General features: G+C 33.9%; 7 protein-coding genes across 7 annotated transcripts; 2 read left to right on the top strand and 5 right to left on the bottom strand.

The window, feature by feature from the left end:
• Positions 1-237: 237 nt before the first annotated feature.
• LDH1 (triacylglycerol lipase) lies at positions 238-1,326 on the top strand (the record flags this gene model as incomplete). The annotated part of the gene is made up of 1 exon (XM_003669397.1): positions 238-1,326. One exon carries the CDS (start codon positions 238-240, stop codon positions 1,324-1,326), a length of 1,089 nt encoding a protein of 362 aa, XP_003669445.1.
• Positions 1,327-1,604: 278 nt separating this feature from the next.
• Positions 1,605-4,430, bottom strand: COS111 (Cos111p; the record flags this gene model as incomplete). The annotated part of the gene is made up of 1 exon (XM_003669398.1): positions 1,605-4,430. The coding sequence occupies one exon, from the start codon at positions 4,428-4,430 to the stop codon at positions 1,605-1,607; it is 2,826 nt and encodes a 941-aa protein (XP_003669446.1).
• Positions 4,431-5,337: 907 nt separating this feature from the next.
• MCM7 (DNA replication licensing factor MCM7) lies at positions 5,338-8,001 on the bottom strand (the record flags this gene model as incomplete). The annotated part of the gene is made up of 1 exon (XM_003669399.1): positions 5,338-8,001. One exon carries the CDS (start codon positions 7,999-8,001, stop codon positions 5,338-5,340), a length of 2,664 nt encoding a protein of 887 aa, XP_003669447.1.
• Positions 8,002-10,327: 2,326 nt separating this feature from the next.
• Positions 10,328-10,960, bottom strand: DER1 (derlin; the record flags this gene model as incomplete). The annotated part of the gene is made up of 1 exon (XM_003669400.1): positions 10,328-10,960. One exon carries the CDS (start codon positions 10,958-10,960, stop codon positions 10,328-10,330), a length of 633 nt encoding a protein of 210 aa, XP_003669448.1.
• Positions 10,961-11,470: 510 nt separating this feature from the next.
• Positions 11,471-13,222, bottom strand: BEM1 (phosphatidylinositol-3-phosphate-binding protein BEM1; the record flags this gene model as incomplete). Its single annotated transcript, XM_003669401.1, has 1 exon — positions 11,471-13,222. One exon carries the CDS (start codon positions 13,220-13,222, stop codon positions 11,471-11,473), a length of 1,752 nt encoding a protein of 583 aa, XP_003669449.1.
• A 601-nt stretch (positions 13,223-13,823) lies between these two features.
• On the bottom strand, positions 13,824-15,323 carry KTR4 (putative mannosyltransferase; the record flags this gene model as incomplete). Its single annotated transcript, XM_003669402.1, has 1 exon — positions 13,824-15,323. The coding sequence occupies one exon, from the start codon at positions 15,321-15,323 to the stop codon at positions 13,824-13,826; it is 1,500 nt and encodes a 499-aa protein (XP_003669450.1).
• An 854-nt stretch (positions 15,324-16,177) lies between these two features.
• TAF5 (chromatin modification protein) lies at positions 16,178-18,757 on the top strand (the record flags this gene model as incomplete). The annotated part of the gene is made up of 1 exon (XM_003669403.1): positions 16,178-18,757. The coding sequence occupies one exon, from the start codon at positions 16,178-16,180 to the stop codon at positions 18,755-18,757; it is 2,580 nt and encodes an 859-aa protein (XP_003669451.1).
• Positions 18,758-19,729: the final 972 nt, after the last annotated feature.

Here is a 19,729-nt window from a genome sequence, read left to right on the forward strand (position 1 = left end):
AAATGTCTATGCAAAAATAGTTTAATAGTTTAATAACCTTTTTTATTTCAAAAATCATACTACCGTATATATTTATTATGTAAGGGAGAAAGAACACGTTTTAGCAAATACGTACATGGATAGAAAAAAAAATGGAACTCGTAATGTAGAATCTCGAAAAGCAAACAAAAGAGAAGACAAGATGATCATGATAGGAAGTTAAAGGTGGACCATAGAAGAGGACTCATTTCAGAAGCAATGAATCAAGGTCAAGAGGAATTAATCGTGAAAGCATGTTCTCTCGAGGGAGAACCTCTTTCAAAGAGAACCATTGAAACTATTGCCTCTTCTTATGTTGATGACTCGACATTGGCTAAGGTTATAGTATCACCTGAGAGTATGCTCGACTTTTCTACTAAGTTCATCCATAAGTACAGTTCCTTTGAAAAAGTTGATGGTAAATCCATCAGAGTTTGCAGAAACTTTGGGACTAGTGACAGTGAAGGCGACGGCAATCACAATGAGCCTCTATATCTGTTTATCCATGGTTTAGGTGGAGTATTAGAACAATTCGAACCGTTATTACGTCTCTTGGATCTAAATGAGAATAAATTCCTTGCTCTAGATCTTCCAGGGTTCGGTAAGAGTGATGAATATGAGGATTATAATATGTTCGATGTCATCAGTATAATTCACACGATTGTGGACCGTTTAATTCCTGAACGTACGACATCAAATATTGTTTTAGTTGGCCATTCTATGGGATGTTACATTTCCTTACATTTGTTTTATAAGTCCTACACTCGTTTTTCTTTCAAAAAATTAGTCTTCTTGTCACCACCAAAACCTCAATTAGATCAATTAGAAAAGACCAATCGTAAAATGCAATGGCTCTTAAGAGGAATATTAAGTTTACCATGGCTATTTGATTTTTATAGGCAATGGTTTGATCAAAGTAAAGGATTATCTAGTTCAGGAATAAAGCGATTTTTCTATCATGATAATGAGGAACAAGATCATATTTTGAAATATCGTAAATTGTGGCAATTCCATAATAATGTCCAGATTAAAAGTAGAAGTATTCTAGGTTATTTATTAGGTTGGGAACCTATAAATTGGGAAGATATTAGGGAGCTATTATTAGAAAAATCTGAAAATACTGAAATTGTAGTCCTTACTGGGATGGAAGATCCGGTGACTCCATTAGATAAGGTACGATTATATTTTTCTTCCTTTGGAGATGTCGTTCACAAGAGATTGATAGAAATACCTGAGTGTTCCCATAATCTTTGTTTCGACTTACCATTAAAAGTTTGTGAATTATTTTTAGTAGAACGTTGTCAATGATACAGCAAGATAACTCTTCTCCTTTAATAGTTCTATATTGCATACATAAAATTATATATTCTCAAAGCTAGAACGATAAAGATATCGCTACTGATAATCTCCTAATAAAGTAAATGTCCATAGAGCTGCTGTAGAAGTGCACATGCAGAAAAATGTTCTTAATATAAAATGAATATGTCATAAAGTAAAAAATAGTATCTAAAATTACTGTAAAATTGGCCGCTAAAATATGTCTTTTTCTGTTAAGGGGTGTCCGTGAGTATGTGCCATTTTTTTTCCTACATTACTCTTTCCCTGATATAATTATTTTCACCGATGTTCCTTCTTAAATCAGAGCTTCTTAAATCACGAATCTTACTAACTAATTCGTTAGTCAGATTATGCACTCTTCTTACAGCTTCTGGAAGAGTATCTTCAGTTATATTATTTGATGAAGTACGAGGAATGAAGTCCTCGTTAGAATTTAGATTAACCACTAAGGAAACATTTGTTGGAGTGATTTTTCTAACTCTGGATGTTGTTTGGTTGTCACTCTTCAAAATAGTTAATCTGAAATTCATCGTTTCTTGGTCTTCTGAATTCTTACCATAATTAATTTCGAATATCTCAGAAACTTCCAACACATCAGGATCTCTATTCAAGTTTTCTTTTTCTACTAATCTTTCCTTTTTGATTCTAAATAAATCTTCTAATTCTAAATCATCACGTCCTAATAAATCATCCAATACAATCAAACTAACAAAATCAAATAAATCACCCTTGCAAGCCCATGCAAAGTTTCTATTTAACCCAGATTTTGTGAAACTAAAATCAAATGATGGATTTGAGGTAGCTTGGTTTGATATTTTGGTTCTTTTGGTATCATTGATTAGAGCAAATTCCAAGTTATCAAAAGTGTTTAAGATAAAATATTTGATCATATATTGTCTACACCAAACAACGCCATCCATTTTAATCCTTTTCAATTGGTTGTTCCTTTCAACATTCCTGGTGGTAATAATTTCAAAGATTTCACAAGGATTTAATTTCCTTAATTGAATATCATTATTAATTAAATTGTTATTTTTATATTCTTCTCTTAATTTAGTTTGACCATCAATTGGTAATGGGTTATCGTTCCAATTTACAGTCGAATGAGACCGCATCCATTGAGATGGATTACTACTATTGGTAAACATCGATGATCTTCTTTCATTCTTTTGATTCATTAAGTTTTCATAATATTCATAGTTCTTACTAGAATCTGTCATATAAACGGTCTCTAGATCTCTTTCCTTGTGATTTAAGATACCTTCTTCTACAGTTGGTAATAATAGTAATGAAGAACTTTGTCTTCTCTTTGTTTTCTTCTTCGGATCTGTAACTAATTGGAAATCTGTGAATAACACCAGATTAGATAAATTCAATCCAGTTAAATTTGGACATGATTTTAATAAATGAAGAATATAACCTAATGGTAAATCACGATATGGGGCATATTTCAATAAAAATTTGTTTGTATATGGATGACGTGTTTTGAAGGGTTCTTCAATTTTGACTTTTAATTGGAGGTTTGGTGAGGGAGATGTAATATTTTCCTTACTCTTATTATTGTTATTATTACTAGTAGTATTATTATTCGTTTCCAAGATACTTTTCGTTTGTTTTTTATCATCCATTTCATTGATGGTACTTGATATAACACTGTTTTTCCTTGATCTTACCAACTCTTTCTTCTGTCTTGATCCTAATCTCATTCTAAACCAAGAAATATTGTTTGAAACAGAGTTTGGGTCTTTAGCACTATTATTTGAAATAGTACGCTGAACACGTATAGGATCGATGGAATTATCGTTAACGTTACTTGCACTACGCATTCTTTGAATAGAAGTAAGTGGAGAGTTGTTATTAGTTGGGTTTGGTTGGGTGATGGTACTATTTTGTAATGATGACATGATACTGCTAGTAAATGAGGAAACAGAACTATTTGATCTATGTCTCGATCTAGAATTTTTGGAAGAAACAGTTGATGTATTACCATTGGAAGAAGTTGAGTGAATTGATGATGAACGAGAATTGACTCTTTTCAAATTGTAACTATTAAGTAATGGGGCACTATATAATGGATCATTTCTATGTCTCCAATCTCTCCAGCTTGCATAAGCAATGTCCTGAGTTATTTCATTGTTAGTATTAGTAGTGTTTGGATCAAGAGAGGCATTCGAAGCAGTGTTATTATTACTGGTATTTGCATTCGTTCTCTCTTCCGTTGCGGTATGAACGGAATTGGAAAATTTATCTTGATTATTACCTTGTGTGATGATACCACTTTTCAGTTGAGACAAATCTAGATTTTTAACGTAATGTCCATTTTCTGTGTTCAATCTCAAAGAGGTAACAAATTGGGCAACACGATAAGTGGATGTGAAAAAGGGATTCTCATACAGAACAACTTTGGCTGCTTCATAGAATTTTTTAGAGACGTACAAACATTTGACGACTGATATTTGGTTGTCGTTTATATTAGATATAATATGGGTTATGATTTCGACTGGTAATTCGTTAATAGTAGCCAAAGGAGTATCTGCAATGTTGAAGTTTACTGTGGCGATAGGTTTGGAGCTAAAATCATTGTGTGTAGTGGAATGACTTCTTTGAGAATGTGAGGTTTTATTTGAGAAAATTGAAAAAGTATCTGAAGATGGATGATGGTCATATATTTTATTCATCAACTTCTTTGACGATGAACTCAATAATGATTTATATTTCCTCTTAATTTTCGATTTCCTTGATGTCTCAGTATTGATCGACATTGTATCGGTCGAAGCACCGTCATGCTTATCACTAATTTTAGTCAAGGAAGTACTAGAGGCCGATCCGGATGGACCAGTGACCTGTTTTAATGTTGTTGTAGGAACTGGAATCACTCTAGCAGCTTTCTTCGCTTTATTTGATGTAATTGTAGCAGGAGAGGCTCTACCTGAGCCTGCACTCATGGAGAATAAAGATTTGGAACTATTTCTTGTATCACCATATAAGTTTTTGTAAATAGAAGTCCCATAACGTGACCCATAGTTATCACCTACAATGTTAACTTTATGAGCAGATTTGTAATTTCCAGACATTTGTTCGTCTTATTGATTGAGCAGAAAAGTCTGTGGATGTCTTCTTGCCAATAGTTTATTAATGATAAGGTGAGGAGTGGTCCTATTATTTGCCTTGTTACCTTTATATATATTTTGTTCCAATTTTTTGACGTTCAGGAAGGCACAAAAGAACCAGATCTTCTAGGTACGTACACTCTTTTTACTCCCTAAGTATACTTGAGGTAACTTGCGGAGTCCTCGAGGTGGTGTTTGTATTGTTACTACCTGACAAATTGTTAACATTTAAGAAAGTTTATCTTGCCTTTTTTTCCTTAATTTTTACCGAATTTAATCCGCTTCTAAGGGCCTTTGTCTGTTAAAACCTTACGTTAAAGTGGGGGGAATCTCAGATCTGTACTGTACGGTACGCACTTACGTAGTTGATTTTTATTTTTTTTGGGCACCCCGCAATAAACACCGAGAAAGTACCGTAGCCAGCAAAAGAATTGGAAAAATCTAATTTCCTATTTAGGACGTTCCCAGTTCTTGGTTTTCGCCCAGTCTAGAATATCCTGTCCTTTGAAGGCTTCATTTTGAAGTTAGGGTAAATGTTGAGGGTTGGGTTGAGCCCCTAGGGTCTTCATTGTTTCATCTCTTTTCCATTATCAGAGCAAAAAAAGTACGAGAACAGTTTCTAATAAAGAGATTTTGCACTCATGACTTTGATCTTGAGACCATAAAGGAAACTGGTACGCAAATTAGAGTGATTTCCTTATTATAATGGACGATCTATTTTAATGATAATGATTACTAATACAAAATAATATATAAAAATATATATACATAATATGTTAAAGTGAAGGGTTAGAAATGAAATCGGCTCATGTGTAAAGTTACATAACTTGAAATGTGGGATGTTGGGTGACTTGAATATTTTCTAGCTCGTTCATACATCCTCCATTTCGGCATCTTTATCTTCTGGCCCTTCTTCGGGAACCGTAGCAGCGATCGTTTGTTCCGTATCATGGACAGTTTTCTTGCCACTTTCTACAGATAAGTTAGGAATAGAACCAGCCAAAGGTGATTGCATTTTTCTTGGGGTGAGTGTAGGACTTGGGCTCTTTGTGGTTTCTAGAGCATTGTCTGATTCATCATTGCTCCCATCATCTTCATCTATTTCTCCGTTATCGTTAACAAATTTCAATACACTACCTTCTTGTAATAAATGCCATACATTTAGGTACGTATATTCTTGTATACAATTGCTTAATTGAAGCATAGTAAAACCTCTTGATCTCACAACTTTAACAATCGTTTCATATGGAATGCCTCTTTTTGCTTCCCTCCCACCATCTTGCAACAGTTTCTTGATAATTGTAAATATCTTTGTTGTTGGATTCTCATCCTCTTTATTCTTACTGTTATCTTGGTATAATGATTCCTTAGACACTCTGATTAGCCTTAAGGCTTCTTCAACATCATCAACATCTACTGAATCAGCCAAACGTAATTTAGCTAATGCTTGTGATAATCTAATGATACCTAATAAAGTTCTTGGCGTAGCTTGACCGAATGAAAATTTAGAATCCATTTCTCTTTTAGAGTCTTGTCTTAATCTAATATAGGCTTGTATCATATATTCATTAACTGTCTCATTCATCACAGGTCTTTTACTCTTGGCTACAGCAATATATTCTCTCATCCTTGAAGGCTCTATTGGAACAAAATCTAAATCGGGTTGCTTTTGATGCATATGAACAAACGCAACATGATGTGCCAATTTCTCATCATTATCCCTATTTGGTGTATCTAGTAATAAGAAGAGTATATCAAATCTAGAAAGTAACGCAGCTGGCAAATTAATATTTTCTAATGGTGAAAGTCTTGGATTATATCTACCATATAGTGGATTTGCTGCAGCTAAAATAGAAGCTCTTGCATTTAATGTAGTGTTAATACCAGCTTTGGAAATAGATATAGTTTGTTGTTCCATAACTTCATGAATAGCTGTTCTATCACTTTCATCCATTTTATCAAATTCATCAATACAACATATACCGTTATCGGCTAACACTAAGGCACCACCTTCTAAGATCATTTCATCAGTAACTGGATCCTTCATAACAGCAGCTGTTAAACCAACCCCAGAAGAACCCTTACCAGTAGTATAAACACCTCTTGGTGAAATCTTACAAATTGATTTTAATAATTGAGATTTGGCAACACCAGGATCTCCCATTAAACAAACATTAATATCACCTCTAATTTTCATACCATCACCAACTCTTTTATCGACACCACCAACTAACAATAATAATAGAGCTTTCTTAACATCTAAATTACCATAAATTTCAGGGGCAATTGATTTTGCTAATCTATTGTAAACATCACCTTCAGAAATCAAATCCATAACACGATTTTCGATACCAGATGATAAATCGAATGAAGCAAATTTCTTTTTATGTTGACGAACATATTGAGCTTCTAGATACGTTTCTGTTAATAATCCAGCTTTCAAAGCTTTAAATCCAGTATAGGGTGCAGGTAAAAATATACCACTGACATCCACAATATCACCGGGAGTCATTGATCTAACAAGACCACCATTCACATGAATAGTTAAAGATCTTGGAATGTGACCCACTGGTACTTGTTGTGATAATTCTTGAATCTTACATTCTTGGAAGGCACTAAATTTAGAAGCTCTTGTACTCATAAATAGCTGACCCTTGGTTTGATTTTGTGAACATTCCTTTGAGGTACATTCTGTTAAGGGTGTAAATGTACGTGATGTGACTTCTTGGAAAACTTCATACCCACATTGGTCACACGTGTATGCAATGACAAGTACTGCTGGTTTCACGTCTGAGACTCTGGTAATTATACCTCTCACTGTTAAAAGTTGACCTAAAAAATCACCTTTGATTTCTCTGACAGACAATGGTTTACTATGTAATTTCTTATTATTAGAACGATGACGGTGAGCAAATTGTGGAGATAAGGGTTTGAAATAAAAGAAATAACGTCTCGTCAAATTTGCAGGGAATAATTCAGTTTCATCTTCAGCAACTTCTCTCAAAGTTTCATTCATAGAGGAGGGAGGTTCACCATTTGCCATATCCATTAAATTCTCATTTCTTAATTCTGTGGTTCTATCAGAGACCATTCTTTCATTTCTTAATTGTCTTTGATTTAAAATAACATCAAGGACATCATCCTTATAATCTATTTCCTTTGTTGGTAAGGGCATCAAGTCATCAATAGTACGACAAAATAACTCAATGAAATGGTTGGCGTTTTCTTGGATAGAATTAACTAAATCACCATTACTACCACCTTCTAAGAATTTTTCATTTTGATATTGTAAGATGTCATCTAATTCGACAGTAATAGAATCCAATTCTCTATTAGAAATTCTTTGTAAAATATTCATATATTTTGGACCTTTACCGATTTCGTCATGTTCATCCTCATCCATATCATGATCTTGTTGTTGTTCTGTTGTTTCAGCGAACACATCTGTTTTGAAATGAGACAAGAAATCGTTGATATCTTGAGATAATTCATTATAATTGACAGAAAGTTGGATCGAAGGCAATGCAGTACTCATTATTTCTTGAAAATCTTATGTTTAATTGCTGCCACTGTACCTGACTTGATTTGCTATATAGTACTGGTGAACGTCTGTCTTTCGATCCGATGATATATAACAATTAACTATTACTACTACTGCATAACTGTATCTAAAAGGTTTAAGATCTGGTTTTTCTGTCTCGATAAATTTTTAATGCCATGTCGGAAAAAAAAAGAGAGCTAATTTGTAGCCAAATACAGAAATGTTATTTATTTTTCCTATTCGGGTAATAAGAAATCCGCGAGATGGATTACGTTTTATATAAGCACAAGCTGCTCAATATATATGCATGTAATCTATGGAGAAAGGAGTATATTCTAACTTAGATGAAGTATTTCTTTTAGGAAGCTTTTCAACCGTTTAATAATTATTATAGAAGATGCTTGTATTTGTTGCCATTGAAATTTATGTTACTTAGGAAGAGTAAGCAAGTTAGAGGGGACGTTGAAGCGTATAATTATACAGTTACCATTTATTGTTAGAAATCTGTAACTGCTAAATAGTATATAATGGCATAAACCGAGCACGAAGTGCAAGGTCCAAAAAAAAGTTTAAAAATTTTGATTACAAAGAATTAAAAGCTTTCCTTCATTACCTGTCCTGGCCAATTAACACCTTCGTCTTCTCTTGTTCTATTTCTTAGTATGAGCTAATCTATATTCTATTCTACAAAGTTTTCACTATAGAAGAGCTTTTATTACGATAGTTACATTCATCAGGAAAAGGTGTTGTATATGATATAACAAGGTGTTCTGTTTTCACTTTAACGATTCTTATAGATTCACGGTTGGGTCACTTTATTTTACTTTAATATGAAAGGTACCTTATTAAGAGTGAAAATTATACTTCATTTCGGCTCTGTATATATATAATTACGATGCATTTGCCCGAGTGTAAGGATTGATATAGTACATAGCAGATATGGTAGCGCAAGGTACCCTATTGGTTGATTGATTCATACAAAAGTATAAATGCCCTGTGCGAACACGTACTTGTATTGGAGGGTGGATGATCTTGAGCCTAACCTTCAAGTGAATGGAAACCCAGTCATCTCTTATTCTGTGTTCGTAGGGAACGTGATCGATGTGTTTACGTGTTTATTATTGTCCTGGGAGGTTGGAGTAGGAGACGCGTCAGGGAGGGGAGGAGGAGAAAAAGTGGAAGTCGGCGGGATTCCACCGTTGTCCATGACAACCATGCCCGTTTCCAGACAAATCCCTGTACGAGAAGAAATATAACGGTGAAAAAAGCTTGATTGATTGTGACACTAGAACATCTAGCAGCAGCGCAAGTACCAACAGGGTATTATTATATGATATGATATTGCAATTACGTCCGCACATAGTTATGTATGTTGGTGCCCTCTACCTAACGTGGCAGCCCGATGGTCTTATTAAGCTTGGGAGTTCGTCAGGTGCAAAATCATTAGAAGCAGAAGCTCGTAGCACATCATTGTTTGGCATTGTACTGGAGTTGTTGAGCTCTCTACATTGCAATCGTTTCTAATATTACGAAATATCGCTTTTTTTCCATCAGGGCTTACGTGTTTCACCGTTGGTTGCCAAGCCAACCATAACATATAAATACAACAAGAATAATATCAAAATTTGGTAGCTTTCTTGAGGACATCCCTTCGTATAGATATATCAATCACCATTTCTCAAGCATTTTCAATTACAACATAAATAAAGAATAGAATAAAGTTAAAAAAAATGTTAGTTACAAAAAATTTATTATTTCACAAAAATACCAATATGCTAAATAGTGGGAAAGAAATTTACCGAAAATCTACCCTTCTATCTTTTGCATATGTGGCTTTGGGATTGACTTTACCCTTTGCACTTCCAGCACATACGTCACGAAAATTATTACAAGATAACACACAAAGTAGAATTAACAATCTTAAAGGTACATTAGGAATGGCACAACGGTTTAGAAAATTTATTTAAAAGGCAAAGATGAACTTTTCTTTCTTCCTGAACTTTAAACCTTCTCACACTAAAATTAAGTATATTCTTTCTTTCTATCATCTTTAGCCTATTCATCTCATTCATACATCTATTTATAATTTAATAACATTAGTAAAAATATTTCAACTGAATTCATTTATTTACATATAGTCTATTTTTTATGATCTATAAATCGTATCAGGTAGTTCGATATTTAACTACATCTTTCTATCTATGTATATACCAATTGTCTTCGAATTTGCGCAATCGTTACTATTCGTCACTCGATTTAATTCCGAAAATGAAAATCCATACACTGATAATATCCTTCTTTCTTTAGCTCTACACAATTCTTACCTTCTATTCTTCAACCATAAATCATATGGAGTTTGGAAAATATCAATATCATAAAGTTTCTGTATAACATCATCAAAATAAAATATAAAATGAGCAGGTAAAAAATTCATACTGATTTCAAATAACGATCTATTATAAACAAAGTACATCATCCCATTCATATATACAGGGATCAAAGATGCAGCAATGTTTATGCCACCAAGTAATCTAAAATTCATTTCATTAGTATTCCTTTTAATTTCATAATAAACTAAATTTTCATGTAATAAGATTCCTAAAGATGATGAAGGTTGTATTATACCACTCATCATCACTATAAGAGAAAGTATCAAGAATAATGTCCAACAATATCTTCTCTTCAATTCAAATGAATTTTCTAACATTGTTAAATGGTTAGCACTTATGAAAATATTCAACATGGAAACCCAATTAAATTCACCGTAATTGAAAATAGAATAGAAAATTCGTTCATACTGTCCTTTCTTGAATACTAAATCGTAATTGTAAATTACTTTGGTAGGGTCTATCATCCTCGTAGAGGTTAATATTGAAAGTCCTATACTTCCTAATGTCCATATTTTAGTCACTAAGGGAATGTCATCTAAAATGTTTAATATTGCCACGTCCATTTGTTATAATAGTGTACTATCTTTTTTCTTTTTTCGTAAAGGGGTTTCCTTATATATTGAATCTATTTCAGATATCAATATATATCGTTTTTAGACAATGTCGTTATCGTTTAGTTATGATACTCCGTACTACTATTTTGTCAATATACTGGTTGAACTTGACATTACCTTAAAATTACGTATGCTAATTATTTGCTGTTCAAAAGAACACCGCGAAGCGACATCCTTAGATTTTTATTTATTTTTCGTTTCTAATTCTTTAAAGAAATATTTTATTTCTCTGGAGCTTGAATGCCCGTTATCAAATGGCAAAGGTAAATAAAAAGAAACCAAAATAACAGAATTACAAACGGTTAGCTTCTCTGTCGTTACTTGCCCCAATATAAGAAAGAATTTTTTTTTTTGAAATTAATTACAACGTATATAATGTTATTTAATGTCCCTATTTTTAGCGGAAAAAAATATAAATATTCAAACCTAATAAATATCCGCAAAGGTTTTAATGATTAATCACAAATCGTGAACTGAAATTTTCAGCTTTGCATCAATAATCTCAGGTACTTGAAGATCGGACTTAATTTCTTCACCATCTCCTTCTTCTAGTTTAACACATAATTTGAATTTCTCAGTATCAATCCTTGGTGCAATTCTATCATGAAGTTCTGCAAATGTTATATCTTTATTCAACATTAATGCGAAAATATCATCCTTATAATAAAATTTTATCTTTGTTGGCTTCGTGGTAGAAGGTAATGCACTTGTTGGTCTTGAATTCTTTCCTACTGTCGAAGATAAAGCTAAACCTGAAAGTTTTTCTTGCAATTTCAAATCTTCTCCAGTTAATGTATTATCTTCATTATTGTTTAGATCATTGGGATTTACATGAAGAATAGCGGTATCACCATTATCCTTACCAGGGTGGTCCACAGTAGAGGTTACATATTCTTCATCATAACCATTATTTCTAAGTTTGAATACATTGTCAACTAAAGGTGAATGTGATATATATGCCGGAAGTTTTACTAAATCAGTAACATATACATTTAAATCCTCTCTTCTCTTCTTGGTAATCATCTCAGTGACATACGGTACAGGTCCTGGGATATAAGGTAAAATACGTTTTGTCCACTGACCATTCGAATCTCTTAATTTACCACTTTCTGCGGGGAAAGAATCTAATAAACTTACTTGTAAATCATAAAAGTCTTCGTAATATCTTTTCAATTTTCTTGATTTACCATTATCTAGATCACAATTTACAGCGAACCAATATTTTTCATCTTCTAATCCATATGAATCCACAGAAACTCTCGTTATTACATCATAACTATTTGCCGTCAATACAGAACCCTTACGAGATGTACCCGTGTCTCTACCACTACTTGACATATTTTTATTACTATTACGGTATTGAGAATCTTGTTGTTTTTGTTCTACTGTTCCTAAATTGATATTACTTGCTTTATATTTGGCAATATTAGCTTTCCATTCTTGTACAGTGGGCAGATTAACAGATTTAATATCTTCCATAACGTCATTACCAGTAGCATAACCAGTAGCTATATCAACAATACTAACGAATCCAACGGGAACTAACCCAGGTCCACCAAGTCTACCAATAGGTTTGGCAATAAACCATTCAAAATTATGATGAGCGCAAATGAATAAATTTTCACCAACAAATGCAGTCAATTCATCAGATTTTTCAGCTTTAAAATCATACAACACAATAGCGTATAATGATCCTAATTTTGTTGTTGATGATGATTCGTTGGACTGTGTGGTTTGTTGACTTTGTCTATTAGTAGTAGTGGCAGTAGTAGCACCTATAGAAGTTGGTCTTGTTCTATCAAATTCTTCAAAATAACTTTTTGGTACCATACCTTGTTTCCCAGTGGATGGATTTGATGCTTCATACCATTCATCATTTTCATTTATCACGTAGAAGAATTCCCCCTTTACGAAAGATAGTTCTTTAGGAGTCTGTGAATGATAATTATATATTGCTTTGATGGCCTTATCAGGAGATGAGACGTTAGAACTGTGTCGATTATGGTATGAATTTGTTGTTTGTTGTTGTTGTTGTTGTTGATTCTTCCCTATCCCATCTGACGACGATAGGTACCTTACTGGAACTGTTTTCATATGTTTTATTACATTGGAGTTCTCTTGAGTTTGAGTGGGCGTCGATATATCTGCCGACGTTAGTCTACCTTTAGATCCATGACTATCTCGTTTGGAAAGTTTGAAGTTCTTTAACATGGTGGAATATATAAAGTATGTGTAATAGTCCAGGTGGTTTGGTAGTTCCAGATTTATTGTATTTTACCTATTTTTAGAGTTAATTGTGTGGCTGTACCCAGCTATTCTTTCCTCGCTATCTTTTCTTCACAGATATAAAAAAAAAAAGCAACCGTATAGAAATGCTATTACTCTAGCCGAGATTCAGAAATCCTAAAAACGAAGAAACCTTTTTAAACTTTAAAGCCACATTTCATTCATTGGAAGTACGCTAACGACGTCAATATCAGTTGAAGAGTTAGCAATACCAGCTTCCATTCCAGATTTGAGAATTTCACCTCTAGTTTCGATATTTTTACAAAAAAATCCAAAGAATCCCGCCCAACGTTACCCGTATTACTTACTTACTTTCTTTTCCTTCCTTCCTTCTGGAACGAAGGTGTCAGACACCTTTGAGAAGGTATATATATATATATATATACCTCTGAGAAAACTAGAGGACTGAGGCATTATCTGTTGGATGTATTCTATGAAATCATGTTGTTTTTAGTATTTACCTATAGTCTATATACGTAATTTTTATATAAGGCATAGATAGAGTCCTGCGGAATAATCATTCGTCTCAGTATAAATTCTTCTCTTCATCACTCATAATCTTATCAATCCATGTAGCTTGACAATTTTCTATGTTCAGATCTTTCCACATGGTAAACAATCCTGGTTTACACCTACCATCACATCTCATAGAACCTTCAGGACATTTGGGACAATTTGTGTATGGATTATGATTGTATGCTATATCTCTAAACCAATGTATCCTAGATTTATCAAGGAATAATGCTAACGCTATACTTCTCACTGGAGCATCTCCCCATCTTTCATAATAAAATCCATTTGAATTCTCTAAATGATCCATATACTTTTCATAAGCTTCAGATCTCAAGAAATCAAGATTAGTAATTTCGAAATTTGTCCAAAAATGACAAGTAGAATAACCTTTCGCAGTTTCAAAATTTTCAGGTTTTTGAGCATTCTCCTTTAACCAATCAAAAGCACCATTGGGATTCAAATAATTTGGATTTTTCTTAACAAATTCCATAGTTGTTTCCCATAACGTTGGGATTGAATTAGCCCCATCATAAAGGTTTAACACATAACCATAAACTTTATTTTCCATCTCCATAAATTTGAAAACATCATAATCAACATCACAATACAAACTAGTCCCAGGCTCCAACCTCCATGTATATTTATATTCTTGCAACAAAGGATGATGATAAAACTTCCTGGAATAAAACCTACACATATTATGATAAGATTCCTTCTTCACATAAGAAACTTTCAACTTATCCATCTTTTCACATTCTATCTTATACCTCTCCCTATCAATCGTATCAGGCATATCCCAATCTTCCTTCTCAATCTGCCCAAATTTCACAACTCTACCGTTTGGTAACATATTAATAATCGTATCTTTAAACTCCTCAGAAAACTCCCCATCATTCAAAAAAACATAAGGATATCCAAACTTCTTGTTGAATTTTTCTTCCAATTGTTGAATAGAAGGCAACAACTCTTTCAAATCATTATTGGTCACCAAACTCAAAATCGTAGCATTAGCTGACCCAGCCAACTCATCATCGGGACGAATTAGATAATCCACTTTGGGTTCAATTATCGGAGTGGACATGAAATCGTTATAGATTTTTCCATTTTTAGCAAGGGTATCTTTTTCTAATTGTTTACGGTATGTCATATTCATGGAGGAATAGGATGGGATTTCTGGATATAGAGGAGTCGATAGTCTTTGAAAGATGTCTTCTATTTTGTCTTGATCATCGTTGGAATAATCCCATAGTGCAGCTTGAGAGTTGGGGCTTTCCTCGCTTTCTTCGAATGGTATGATTGACGTATTCGATGACGACGACAACGATGATGATGGGAGTAAGTTTTTCCAAACGTTGTCATATTGTGTTTTTACATTTTCAAAATATGTGCTAGGTTCTTGCAGTGATGATGAGAAAAATAAATGTAATATGATTACTATTAGCATCATCGATATGATGAATAATATTATTAAAAGGTTTGTACTTCTCCTAAAGAAGTGAAGTAATGGGATCATCACTACGTCTTATGGTTATTTATATTTTTAATGGAAGTGATCCTCTTGAGGTACTTTGAAATAATTTTGTTAGCAAAAAAAAAGTGTAGTAGTGATGACGTACTACAAAGTTATACCAGATAACAAAAGTAAGTATTAGTCTATAGTTAGTTCAGAATGGGTTGCGTATCCAATTCTCACAAGCAATATGGAGCGTTTTTTTGGTCTTCGTTAACAAAAAAGCAACAGTAGCTCTCTCTAATATCAAGTGCAAGCTAACTTGAAGACCTTGACATGCCTAGCTAAAAAATATATAGATAATAGATGCCTCTTGAAAAGTTCATTCAGCCTGGCAGTGAACTGCGTATTCCATCAATCAATGAATTTATCATTATTTGTAAAATGGAAACGTAACCTTTAATTTTTTATATAATGTTTAAGGTCCGTCTAACGTCTAACGGTAGGTTGAAAAGGGAGACTCCCTGCAGTGAGTTCTTTGGAAAGGCGGTATTATTTTACCGTTGAAAGAACGGTAACAATTTTATTATTTTTATTTTATTTTGGTCACGTGCTTTAAGGTCACGTGTCATTATATTCCTAATTCTACCCGCAATATAACCTACGGATACTTAAGCCGTGTATAGTGATACAGCTCTTCGGTAAAAACTGAGATGTGTACGTATAATGGTAGACTAGAAATCTAAAAACATAGAACTATATCAAATACGTGAAGATGGTTCAAAGACCTGGTTATATATCAGAGACAAACGACTACGAAAAGAGGTGAAAATTGCTTCTAACTTAGAAATAAGATTCAACCGTTTGGCTTCAGGAATTTGGAGAGGAAAAAAAGCTGTTGTCTATATAATAAAGTGATGTCTCAAAACCAAAACCAAAATCAAAACCAGAACCAGAACTCAAAACAAAATGGCGGTCAACAACAGCAACAGCAACAACAACAACCGAACAAGACTCAAGCTCCTCCATCAGGCTCCTCAGCAGCCACTACCACCACCAATAACAATGCACAAAGAACCAACGGTTCATTTTCAGCATCAGACCTTAATAGAATCGTATTGGAATATTTAAGTAAAAAAGGTTATCATCGTACTGAGGCCATGCTTAGAGCTGAAAGTGGACGTACCTTAACCCCAGACAACAAGCAATCACCTGCAAATACCAAAAATGGGAAATTAGTAGAACCATCTACTCAACCACCAGATCCGAGTAAGCTGGCAAAACCTATAAGTAACCCATCAACAGTATCATTGCCTTCCAAAAGGGATAACACAGACACAGTCATATCATCTTCTCAAAATCTAGATCTTATTACATCTCCAGAAAATTATATGAGAGCTTACTCAATGTTGAAATTTTGGGTAGATTCTTCATTGGAAATTTATAAATCGGAATTGAATTATATCATGTACCCAATCTTCATTTATACATTCTTAACTTTAGTCTCCAAAAATCCAATCATAGCAAGAAGATTCTTCGATAAATACTGTTCTGATTTTAAAATAACTCATGGTACAGAAATTAATAGATTATTTAGTGTTAATTCTATGGATCACATAAAAGAAAATGAAATTGCTAGCGCGTTCCAAAATAATAGATTTACCATTACAATGTCAAGAACTACATTAAATTTATTATTATATTTCTTAAATGAAAATTCAAACGTTGGAGGATCTTTAATTATTAGTATTATAAATCAACATTTAAATCCAAATGTAGTAGATTCCATAACTTCAAAGGAAAAATTATCAGATGGGATTAAAACATTATCAGATAGTAACGATGGGAAAACAAATAATAATGAATTGAATTCCACTCCAATTAAATTAGGTCCATTCCCAAAAGATGAAGAATTCGTTAAGGAAATTGAAACTGAATTGAAAATTAAGGATGAACAAGAAAGACAACAACAATTATTATCAAATGACAATGCTCAACCCATGGATCCCAGTAGGAACACTTTAATGCAAGAATTTAAATCAATGAATAACGAACCATATGAACAACAGCCAGGTCCTTCCAGTACTGCAGAACAACCTTCTCATGCGAACGAAACAACAGCAGGAGGAGGAGAAGAAGATGATAAAAAATTAGAAAACCCAACAATAACGCCAAATTCAAGCGTAACTCCAGCACCAATACCCACCCCGTCGTCGTCTACAGTGAAGATAGAGAGCAATAATAATACTACCAAACAAACTGCTATTATGGAAAAGCAAAAAAATTTAAAACTTGAAGATTCTAAAGAAACATTAGAATCACCACCAAAGGATATGTTACCAATACCACCAAAAACAGCACTCGATATAAAATTAGAAATTCAAAAAGTGAAAGAATCTCGTGAATCAATAAGATTAAATAACTTACAAGCTGCATTACCAAGTGTTTGTCTTTATACATTCCATAATACAAACAGAGATATGACTTCTTTAGATTTTAGTGAAGATTCAAGATTGGCTGCTGGTGGTTTCCAAGATAGTTACATCAAACTATGGAGTCTTGACGGTTCTTCATTAAAAAAATACGGTGATGTTTCCTCCTCCCCGTCTCCGTCAGCAACGACTGCTGATAAATATTCCAAAGATTTTACAAACACCACCTTAATAGGACACAGTGGAGCAGTCTATTCAACAAGTTTTAGTCCCGATAACAAGTACTTAATTTCAGGATCTGAAGACAAAACAGTAAGGTTATGGTCCTTGGACACCAATACAACATTAGTCAGTTATAAGGGACACAATCATCCAGTTTGGGATGTCAAATTTTCACCATTGGGTCATTATTTCGCCACTGCGTCTCATGATCAAACGGCAAGATTATGGTCATGTGATCATATATATCCATTAAGAATATTCGCAGGTCATCTAAGTGATGTAGATTGTGTTTCATTCCATCCAAATGGTTGTTACGTATTTACTGGTTCAAGTGATAAGACTTGTAGAATGTGGGATGTTTCCACTGGTGACTCTGTAAGATTATTCTTGGGTCATACAGCTCCTGTTATTTCTACTGCAGTGTCACCTGATGGTAGATGGTTATCTACGGGGAGTGAAGATGGTATAATTAATGTGTGGGATATAGGTACAGGGAAAAGATTGAAATTAATGCGTGGTCATGGTAAGAATGCAATTTATTCATTATCATATTCGAAAGAAGGTAATGTGTTGGTAAGTAGTGGTGCTGATCATTCTGTTCGTGTTTGGGATTTGAAAAAAGCTACCGCTGAACCAAGTGCGGAACCTGAAGAACCTTTCGTAGGGTATTTAGGTGACGTGACTGCATCAATTAATCAAGATATTAAGGAATACGGACGTAGAAGAACAATAGTACCTACAAGTGACTTGTTAGCTTCATTCTATACTCGAAGAACACCAATATTTAATGTGAAATTTACGAGAAATAATCTAGTGTTGGCAGGTGGGGCATATAGAGAATAGGCGGAGAAACCTGCTGCCAACTACGTACATATTATATATGAAGATATCTCTACTAATATAGATAAATCCGGAAATATATATATTTTATGTTATATTATTATTAAAGAATTAGACTTCAATTACCTGATTGGCGATGTAACTTCAATTGTTTTCAGTCTCAAAAAATTCATTCTCAATAAAGAACAGAAGAAAGGCATTAATAATGATGTTCAATTCTGTTTATACCTAAAGTGTTTCCATTAGAATAGAACTCCATTGGTGAGCATAGCCCAATTCGTTTATTATAACAATAGTGATGGCTTTTCTGGTTGTGCTGACACTCCTCAGAAAGGACATGTGGTGCTTTTAGTCCTATATTAGGGTTGTTAGTCCATTTATAGTAAATGTTGATTACACATTAGGCTGTAATATAGAAATAAAGAACGTTCGATGTTAGTTATAACGTAAGAAACCTTCCCTGTTATAGTTCATGACACATTACTTTTCAATCGAGCCATCCATATGTCAGCAAGAGAGTAATCAAGGAGATAGGTAAGTCAAAGACAGCCGTGACAATTAATAGTTTAATACTAGAAATCTCCAGATTTTTGTATCTCTTCTTAAAGTTACACCTAAAAATTGTTCAATTATTGAATAATAGAACGTAATCCCTATTTATATACTGTTTTTAGTCTATGATCGTGACTTATTTGTCCCTTCCAGCCCGGGCCAGCCTGGGGCCAGCCTGTAGCCTCGGCCAGGACATCCCCGCCAATTTGTCCCTCCCCTTCCTTTTCCAAAATTATATCCCCGCCGGACGGCCCGTTCAGTTGAGTTGGAGTTGAGGGAAATATACCACAGGCCCAGGGTGTGCCCGCCAGCGTCGTGGCCGAGGGCATAGTTCGTACCTTCTACTGGGATGATTCCACAGACAGATCCCGTATGATTACGTACAGAAGGGTCAAAAAAACTGGAAGCCACACACTCTTTCCA

This window comes from Naumovozyma dairenensis, chromosome 3 (genome assembly GCF_000227115.2).
Source record: "Naumovozyma dairenensis CBS 421 chromosome 3, complete genome".
NCBI classification, from domain to species: domain Eukaryota; kingdom Fungi; phylum Ascomycota; class Saccharomycetes; order Saccharomycetales; family Saccharomycetaceae; genus Naumovozyma; species Naumovozyma dairenensis.